We start from the raw sequence: 10,509 nt of genomic DNA, 5'->3' as shown, positions 1-10,509 counted from the left end.
GTGATTGTCTAGACACTGGCTAACATGCTAGGCTAAGTAAAAGCTAAAGCATAAAACACTAATAAACAATGGTTTAATATGAAAAATAGCATTAACAAGGAAAGACGGGTACTGAGTAGGGGTGGGCGATATGGCTCTAAAATAATATCACGATATTTCAGGGTATTTTTGCGATGACGATATACTTGCCGATATAGGAAAACATAAAAATAATTCATTAATTTCAAGAATATAGTATACTAGTATAACAGTATAATCATAACGTGGCAAAATAAATAATATAGCATAAAATAAGATAATGCAGCAAAAAATATTGCAGAATATTTAGGTCATGCATATAAACTGCAAACTAAAAACAATTATACAATAAATACACTTAAAGCTTCACAGTAAATAATGGACTACTTTTAAGACGGAACAGCCCTTTTATCACGATATGGATTTTTAATATCATGATATTTCTGTGTCACGATATATTGTATACAATATAATATTGCCCACCCCTAGTACTGAGACTGATAGGGGTTCTACTGAGTTGAATCAAATGATTCGGAGTCGACTCCTGTGTTTAATGAATCGAGCGGAGCGGGGTGATGTCGCTGCTCGGCGCTAGAGGGCTCCAGGCTTCTCTCCGCAGCGGGAGGAGGAGGAGCAGAAGGAGAGAAAGTTCGTTACTGTGGAGAAACAGAGCAGCGATGGTTTAACTGGATTAATGGAGCAGGAGGAATGGACGCAGAGTATCACCAGGTTTCAGGTAAAACAGTGTGTTCCTCTGTTCTGAGCTCAGTTTTTAGTTTTTGAGCTCTGTGTTCAGGTTAATGTTAAGTGTAAGTTAGCTAATGTAATTAGTGTAGCATTAACGAGAATTCTTACGGTGTCGTTAAAAAAAAAAAAAAAAGGGGTTATCTAAATAACCTAAATACATTTTACAAGTTAGCCTAGCTAATTAGCTAATGTTTATAGTCTGTCAAAACAGTCTGCAATAGAAGTGTTAAAACCAAGAGCTTTTTAGTTACTTACATATAACGTTATTACCTGACATATTACCCAGAAGTCTCCAGACACACCTGGATAACTAGCTAAGTTAGCTAACATTCAATATCTCACAAAAGTGAGCACATCCGTCACATTATTGTAAATGTTTTATTAACTTATATATAAGCATATATATTTTAATGACACAGCACTGTAGGTATGACACTTTGATACAGTGTAAAGTATTTAGTGTAATTACAGTTTGTATAACAGTGTAATTTTGGCTGTGCTCTCAAAATAATTGATTATTTATTAATATTCATTAATATATAACTGTCAACAAAAATGAAAATGGCCAAATTGAAAATGGCCCAATGTTTTGCAATATTTTGAAGCGCTTTCTTAACTTTTCTTTCTTTTTTCAACCTTTAATAATAAATCAAGTCAAAAGTCAGTGCAGTGTTTCTGCTTAATGCTTCCCTATGCTGACAACTTTTATGGAGATGTGGATTTCATTTTCCAGCAGGATTTGGACACTGCCCACACTGCCAAAAGTATCAATTGGTCTTATATAACATTCTAATTTTCTGAGATACTGATTTTCGTGTTTTTATCGGCTGTATGCCGCAATCATCAACACTAAAAGAAACGAACGCCTAAAATAGATCACGCTGTGTGTCATAAATCTATAAATGAGTTTCTTATGAACTGAATTAAATTTTTTTTGTATATGCTTATTTAAACTAGCCCGCTCTCTTCAGCAGTGGACAAGTGTAAATCCTGTCCTCAGAGAACACTGATAGGTCTACTGAGCACAAGAATATCACAGCAAATGTGACTGCTTTACCTGCATGCAGCAAAAGAGGGAGCTATGGGATGTATAAAAGCCAGATTCCTGGCTTTGTAGTGCTGAATCAGCACCAGTTTAAACAAAAAAGGACGATGTCTGGTTTCATGTGTAATGGAAGAGGCATTTACTAGTTTTTGAAGCATTGTTTATGATGGCAAAAGTGTGGGTGGGGTACTTGGCTTTTTTATCAGGGAGAAAAAGTGACAAAATGTAAGCAAATAAATTAGATTTAATAATCTGTCGAAGAACAGTGAAACATTTTTTGTTTGTATCCAAAAAAGTTGTAGAATAACAGGTATAGTCTTTAATTTGCCTTATGTGACATTGCATGCCGTGCAGTGTGAATATTGTACATGCAAACATTGCAATGACAATGCTAAAATGATCTATATTGTGCTGCCCTAGTGTCATCCCTCTAGAAACCAAACCATCCTCACGCAAAAAAACATGCAATTTTAAAAAACTTAAGATGGAAAACTGTGTAGCTTGAGCAAAAGTTATAATCAAGTACATTTTTTATACTAATTTAAAGTTGTTTAGAATATATTAATAGTTGTGAAATATTTACCAGCTCTGCCTTTTGGATGTGTCCTCCCACATCAGGCATGCCACTGTTAATGTTCTGACTGGAATGTAAAATTGACAGGTACGCTGTTATTACATCCTGCAGCTATTTTGATTGTGCGCTGTAACATTCTTCTAGTGTTCTTGTCTGTTGATGCCTGTGCAGTTAGGTAATGTCTGGAATAGACATTTCTAGTTTTAGCAATAACATCTTTCCAAAATTTCAAATAAAGATGTAAAGATCTGACTCCACTTGAGGCAAAAATTGAGCATTTGCACTAGTCAGAATTATATCAATTCTTTTTGGTAGTGTTTTTTTAAAATGTGTAAATCTGTGTGTGGTGTGGATGAGAGTGAAACATATTAAGTAGTAGAAGTAGGCCTGTCCCAATAACAATTTCTGTGGACGATATATTGTCCCAGAAATGATAGCGATAAATTATATTACGTAATTTTAAGAGCATTTAAATGCCACTGATATGATGATAATAGACTAGCATAATAAAGCATTCAAGACAACAAAATTTTGTTAATCATAGTTATTGAAGCATTGATCATTGCAAGACTGGCTAAAATACTGTTCACTGCTAATTAAATTAGGTGATATTTTAACACACATGTAACACCCGGTTTTCTCTGCTTTAGGCTCGGTGTCTGGGTTACCTGACGAGGAAAGACCTTGGGTCAGTTCAGGCTGAATTTGAAGATGTGGTCAGAGAACTTGAGGGCTCCTTGGAAAACCTGACTTGGAGGGGCCAGTTCATCCCCAAACCCCACTTTACTGATCGGGTAAGTTTTAGGCCCAATCCCATTTTACCCCTACCACTTATCCCTACCTTTTCCAAGGGGAAGGGGTAAAAATATACCCCCTAAGAATTGGGACGACCCTTCAAGCACCTGATACGTCACCAGGAGCGCTAAAGTTCAGTAAGCTAGCTGCTGTTGGTTAACTTGGGCAGGTGCTGCAGGAATTAATTATTATTGTTCATTCCTCAATTCCTCTATTATGGGAAGCTGAAATTAGCTTTGATTAGCTTTTATTTTATTTAATTTTCCGCCTAAATGCTGCAGCCCCTGCTGTCTGTTGCACCATTTAAGGTGGAGCGGGAAAATTAGCTAGTTAGCTAGCTACTGAGACAAGTTACTAGTGATCTTTTTTATGTTTGTTATGAAGAATTCTGTCATAAAAATGTAAAATACACATTAAGCTATGGTAATATAGTGCTAATTGTAACAAGGAAAATACTTACATTTGTGGGTCTCTTTGGTTGCTTGCTCCGCCATCTTACCAGTGATTCTCATACCCCTCTGTTTGAACTGTGCTTCTAAAGGACAGGGGGGTAAGGGGTAGGGCTAGGGCAAGGGGTGAAATGGGATCGGGCCTTAGTCTATTCTTACAGCCCCCTGCACTGCAAAGTTCACATTCATTTATGTCTGATATTGAAAAATAACTGATGTTTTGTGTATTTGCTGTGCAATATATATATATATGGCTGTAATAAAAAAATACCTGAATTTCAACTGATTTCGATCATATTGTAAATAGTATCACCCTATTGTCAGGTGGACATTCAACTACGGCAGTGTTGCGTCCAAAATAATTTCAGTAATTTTTATTACATTGTCTACAATATTTTGTTTGGTAAAAAGGAAATCCTGGGTCTTTAAAATCAGCCATCATTCAGGCCATAGTAGTCCTGGCCAGCCTCTTTCTGTAGGTCTGCTTACCTGCAGTCTTCCATTCCAGTCCATTCCTGGAGAAGTGTTGGTCACTTTGCTTTACAGTCATGGCTGTTGTGATGTGTGTGTGTTTTTCATCTATTCTTATTTTCAGGTGAGTGGACTGTTCAGATATCATCGACCAAAGATCCAAACACAGGATCAGTCCGAAGCTCCTGAGAAACTGAAGAAAAAATCTCCCTCAAACTCTGAGATCTTAGAAGCTGAGAGAGATGAAGAACCCAGCAGCCAACAACAACAAGACTGCAGACAGATTTCTACACCACCAGAGGGTGACAGAGAGGAGACAGTAAGAGAGCGGGAGAGTGAAACAGCTGCAGATTTCAGAAGAGTGGCCTTGGAGACAAACAGCTTACTTCAGAAAGGTGTGTGTTTGATGGTGGTCTGGGTATCAGTGTGTTATGCAATCATATGAGTTACTTTTGTGACTTCTTTCAATACTAGAATTAGAATTAGTTCTCCATATCAAGCCATAATCTGGAAATAACTCTTATTCTCTCATGGTCACCAAGGGCAAGATCTAAGTTTACTAGACATTGATTAAGACTGCACACTTATCAGAAATGTTCTATAACATACTTTGGAGTCATTTTTGCTTCTGGATAGAACTACAACTAAAAAGGTCATTTAAAGCATTTTGTTTTGCATCCAAGTGGTTCTTTGGGTTGATATGATTCTATGTGTGGTAAGGGATCCTTAACCCTCATGTTATCCTCAAATTTACACCCTTTATGTTTAGGGTCAGTTTGACAACCAGCAATTTTAAGCCTCAGGAAAATTACTATAATTAAACATGTTAACCAAGATTATGTTGTACTATTATGGTCTTGTAGGTTAGAGCCTAAAGCAGATTGAAGTTTTTTGAAGATTATTAAATTGTGTCAATATTATCCAACACAGATTTGTGACAAAAAATTATGTCTCTTATGTTTTATATAGCTTGGGATCACAACAAACCATCAAAAAATGTTGGTTCTTTCAAAATATGTATAGGACATTTAAAAACATATTATGTTAATATATGTCCTATATATTTACTTGGTTGTCTTAATTAAATAAGAAAAACTGTTATATATAAATCACACACACACACACACACGTTACTGACTTTTTTTTTTTAGAGAGATGTTTAACATTGAATGGTGTCAAATTGACCTCAAAGTTAATAGAAGGGTTAAAGTGTAGCCCCTTCCTGTTCCAAAATCTCACAGGCTTTACAGCTTATTGTAATTAAAATAGTTTTCTATAATATTTATCATCAGAACAAACTCTTATGGATAACATATTGTGTAATCAAGTTTTTATTGAAAGCGTTTTATTGGAACATTTTCAGAATTATGGTAAGGAGACGTAGTGTTTTACTATCCTTTTTAAATTCCATCCAACCATAACCCCACCCTTCCACTCAATCACCACACATGTATCCACATACACACAAACAGACAATGTATTACTAGATAGTGTTCATGGTAAAAGAGAGATCTTCACATGTTTAATTAAAAAAAGGAGTATAACCAGTGCGTAACAGAAAGCGAATGCGGCATCTTGCTTAACATATAGTTAATTCAGCACATTACAATATTCTAATTTAACAAGTAAAAAAAACAGCCCTGAGATTTTATAATACAGTACAAATGTATCTAGTCTGCCAGACTTAAACCATACTACACTCTTAATACTTTCCCCCTCCCAAAAATACAGGGAAATATCATCATAGATAAATAAATCTAATAACATAATTTTGTGGTAAAAATACTATTTATTTTTAAGTGAATTACACCAATAATGTAAATATAATTTACTTTTTCCAATGTAATGCTAATTCTTTTATTTACAATTAAAAACCCATTTTTAAACCACTAAGAAAGTTTTTGGTTGGGCTGATTTATACTCATACAATTTTTTCAAGGTTGCCAGATCTGTCTTTAAATAAAGAATTAACAAAATATTTAATACTTTTAATACTTTCCCCCTCCCAAAAATACAGGGAAATATCATCATGGATAAATAACCCAATAAAATAAATAACACAATTTTGTGGTAAAAGTACAATTTATTTTTAAGTGAATTACACCAATAATGTAAATATAATTTACTTTTTTTTCCAATTTAACACTCATTTTTTTATTTACAATTAAATATCCATTATAAAACCACTAAGATAATTTGGGTTGGGCTGATTTGTACTCATACCATTCTTTCAAGGTTGTCTGTCATTAAATAAAGAATTAACAAAATATTGAAATCAAGACAGAACATAACTTATTTGATTTAAAAATTGACCTCATTTTATTTGTTTTATTTGTGTGTGTGTTCTCTCTCTGACAGACCACCAGGCGAGCTCTCTTCTCAAAGATGTAGCTCACACTCCTGAAGCTCTGAGACAGCACAGGAGAAAGTTGGCCATGGAGCTGCTGTGGATTCAGCAGGCCATCGCTAGCAGGAAGAAAGTATGACATATGAATTTTGTTACTATTATTATATGACCTTTATGAGAAGAAAACTGTTCTGAACTTTAGCTGTAATTGTGGCAGTGGTGACTCACAGGGTTATAGGTTTATTGCACGTGTCCAATAAGCTGACGAGCAGGGTGTGGTAGCGTGGCTGACCCTGCTGTCTGACCATAAGCTTAGTTTATGAAGAAATGACTTTATTGTCCAGTTATCCTGAAATTTCCACACAATGCAAAGTGAAGTTAAGGTTTCGGTGACAGGGACAGTATACAATGGGGTTCTTCAGTACTAATCCTGGAGGACTTGTGTCCTGCACAGTTTGATGATTTTTCTTGCTTAAACAAAAAAAAGAAATCAGTTGTTTTCCAATGTTTAGCTGAATTGTTTGAGGAGAAGAAGGAGGCATCATTGTTTGAAAATCATCAACCTTTGTAGGACACTTCACTTCCAGAAGCTCATAAATAAAATAAAAATAAACAATAGATGTCATTTTTTTAATATTATGACTAATAAGTCAAAAAGCAGTACTTTGATTGCTGGCACTACAATGCCCCTGTAAAACCTGGAATATGGGGAAAAAATTAACCACATGAAAATACTCTTTATATATTTTCCTACAGTAGGTTTTCTGTATATATAGATTTAACATTATTTGTATTTACCTTTTCCTAACCTGTTTCTCTGTCCTTTACTCTGCACTGCTGTAACATGGTAAATTTCCCCATTGTGGGATTAATAAAGGATTATCTTATCTTATCTTAATACCACTTTAAGACCACTTTAAAATAATCAGTTTCTATGATTTGTACTATTTATAGGTACGGTATATGTTTTAGTAAAACAAACATTTTTTATTCTATTTCACTAGTAACAACATATCTTCCAAATTCCCAATAATAAAGTTGTCATTTTATTTGCATTTATTTGCAGAAAATGAGATGCAGTGCTTTTAGACCTCAAATAATGCAAAGAAAACAAGTTCATAATTATATAGGAAAACTATACTGATGTTTTAAGAATTCAAAAATCAATATTTGGTGGTTTTGACCTGATTTTTAATCACAACTTTCATGTATCTTCCCATGCCCTCCACCAGTCTTTCTCATTGTTTTTTGCCAGAGTCCATAAAGATTGGACTGGAGAGAGAACTGGAGTAAGATCATCTTCTCTGATGAATCCAATTATCAGCTTTGCCCAACACCTTGTTGTGTGATGGTTAGAGAGAGACCTGGAAAAGTCTGAAAGCACTGCATCACATTTTTTTGCAAATAAATATGCTTTTGATATTAAGTAATGTTCTACAAAACGTGAATTGGGTTAAGTATGTCTTCACTATTGATGTTTAAGTTTTTTTTTTTTTTTTTAATATAGATAAACTTTTTATCGGTTAAACAGGAAACATAAGTAAATATTTTTCTGATTGGCTCCCAATAGTGCTATTGGCTAAATATACCTAAATAGTAATGAATGGTACTTTTTGTAACTGTTTGCTTGTAATGTGCATTAACATGTGCCTTTGGAGATAAAATCATGTTTGGTCTTCGCTTGTTCTCGTAAAAGGTGTAAACACCCCAAAACAATCAGATCATTTTATCCAGATTGAGATGCGTGCATGTGTGTGTGTTTAGTGGTAGATGAGAGCAGTAGAGTTTATTCCTTTGCAGTTGAAAAAATCTGTACGGGAATGTGAGAACCCTCTTTTGTTCCACGCGCTGTAAAACCCCCACTGTTCTTTTAAATTGGTGAGACACATAAAACAACATTTTATGTACAGATTGTCTTACGTTTTTTTTTTGCAGGAAAGTAAAATCAGATCTTATAAAGTCATTCTGGGGACACACTTTAATGACAAGTGTAAACAGCGTCCTGTCAAAGTTTTTCCCAAGAGCTGTCCAGATACTAAAGGCATGTTAATGCCGAGTGTACACAGGCCCTGTGTTTTTTTTTTTCTTTACTTTAATTTTTTTAGTAGAAAAGGAAATATTATAGGCCATTTAATGAACTGTACTTATTAAAATGAGTATCGACCTGTTTAATACTAAATAAGGCATGTAGAACTTGGTATTAAAATAGAAGCATTGCTTTAACTCTGTGTGCTTTGGTGCATGTCGTTCTTGTGCTTCATGCTGTTCTTTCCTCTTGGCAGTATCTGACCCTGAAACAGAAGATGGAAGTGGCTTAGCAACTGATGACTGAACTGATGTACAGTGGTGCCAGAAGTGAAGGTTCTGATTGGCAGCACAGCCATGCTGACCTGTTTCGTTTCTGGAGATGGAAAAAAAGACAAAGACTTTTAAAACAATGCCTCTGGGACAGTTTTTGTGTCATATCTGTGTGTGTGTGTGTGTGTGTGTGTGTCTTCTGTGAAGATGAATACTGTTGAATTCATATGACATTAATTAAGTTTAATTCATTTTTGGCCTCTCTTTTGCTTACATCTTTAGTAGACAGTCATGTCCAGTCTGGAGAAAAAGCAGAAAATACATGATGAACAGATGCTCTCTGAAAATTCTGCAGAAATCTTTGCATTCCAGCTCATCTGTTAAATACAAAATCTGCAGTAAGTTTTTTTTCTATATAAGATCTAAAGCAGTAGATCTCATTCTACGTCTTAGAGCAGCAGTCCCCCTTTAGGGTTTAGTGTAGTTTACGGTAACACTTTACTTGGATGGTCCATTTTATGGGCTTGTTGATGCTCAACTGACATTCAACTAACACTGAATTGAATGTCCATTAAATTTAACTTAACCCTATGTTGAATGTAAATTATTCAAAATAGAACCTAACCCTACACCTAACCCTAACCTTAACCTTAATCAACCCTAAAATCTAACCCTACACCCAACCCTAACCTTAACCCTTAATCAACCCTAAAATCTAACCCTACACCTAACCTTAACCCTAACCTTAACCCTTAATCTACCCTAAAATCTAACCCTACACCTAACCTTAACCCTTAATCAACCCTAAAGTTTAACCCTACACTCAACCCTCACCTTAACCTTAATCAACCCTACACCTAACCCTAACCTTAACCATTAATCAACCCTAAAATTGAACTCTACACCTTACCCTTACCCTAACCTTAATCAGCCATAAAATCAAACCCTACACCTAACCCTAACCTTAACCCTTAATCAACCATAAAATCTAACCCTACACCTAACCCTAACCTTAACCCTTAATCAATCCTAAAATCAAACCTTAACCTAAGCTTAAAATCTAACCCTAAACCCAATCATAAAATATTAAGATAAGCTTTTGGATCAGAGTTGAATGTAGGGTTATATTCAATAGAAAATCAATAACTTTCAGTTCATTTGCATTTAATAGAGATGTAGTTGAATGTCAATTTAATGTCAGTTGAGCATCAAAGAGGCAATAGACCATCGGGGTAAAGTGTAATTTACCTAATTTACTTAACTGAGGAGCCCTTGTTGAGGGAAACTCAGTGTGTTCCAGTAGGAAAACAATAAAATCAGCAGGATGGTGGTACTTCAAGACCAGTATTGAGAATCAATGATCTAAAGCAAAGCATACCAAATATGTATCTGTTAAACATGGTGGTGGGGGGTTTGAAATGTGCAGGCACACTTTCCATCTCCCAAAGTTCAGTTTTAGAAATAGGAGCATTTTGTGCTTCTCAGCACCCAGTGATATTGAGGCCTGGACTCTGGGGTGGTCAGTTGGTGAGTCCATTGTTAGATTTTTTGTATATTTTGCCTCTTTTGTCTATTTTCTTTGTTTATTGTCCCATTAAATAAGTTTGTGTTTGTAGTGATGAACTGTTGGTATCTGATGATATTGTATTATTGCTGTTATAATAAATGTAAAAGTGAGGAAGTTGAGGTTATTGATTGTGTTTTGTTTTTGTTCTACTTTATTGATACAAGTTGTATTTTGAGGAGAACGAGATGAGAGGTGACA

General features: G+C 35.0%; 1 protein-coding gene across 1 annotated transcript; it reads left to right on the top strand.

Moving 5' to 3' along the window:
• The first annotated feature begins 609 nt into the window (after positions 1-609).
• Positions 610-10,430, top strand: iqcc (IQ motif containing C). Its single transcript, XM_007247505.4, has 5 exons — positions 610-754; positions 3,035-3,178; positions 4,224-4,494; positions 6,458-6,579; positions 8,729-10,430. The coding sequence occupies exons 1-5, from the start codon at positions 713-715 to the stop codon at positions 8,762-8,764; spliced, it is 615 nt and encodes a 204-aa protein (XP_007247567.3). The 5' UTR covers positions 610-712; the 3' UTR covers positions 8,765-10,430.
• The last annotated feature ends 79 nt before the right edge of the window (positions 10,431-10,509 follow it).

Source organism: Astyanax mexicanus, chromosome 7, assembly GCF_023375975.1.
Source record: "Astyanax mexicanus isolate ESR-SI-001 chromosome 7, AstMex3_surface, whole genome shotgun sequence".
Taxonomy (NCBI): domain Eukaryota; kingdom Metazoa; phylum Chordata; class Actinopteri; order Characiformes; family Acestrorhamphidae; genus Astyanax; species Astyanax mexicanus.
Note: the sequence above shows the minus strand (reverse complement) of the source record. Positions and strands in the feature narration are given on the sequence as shown.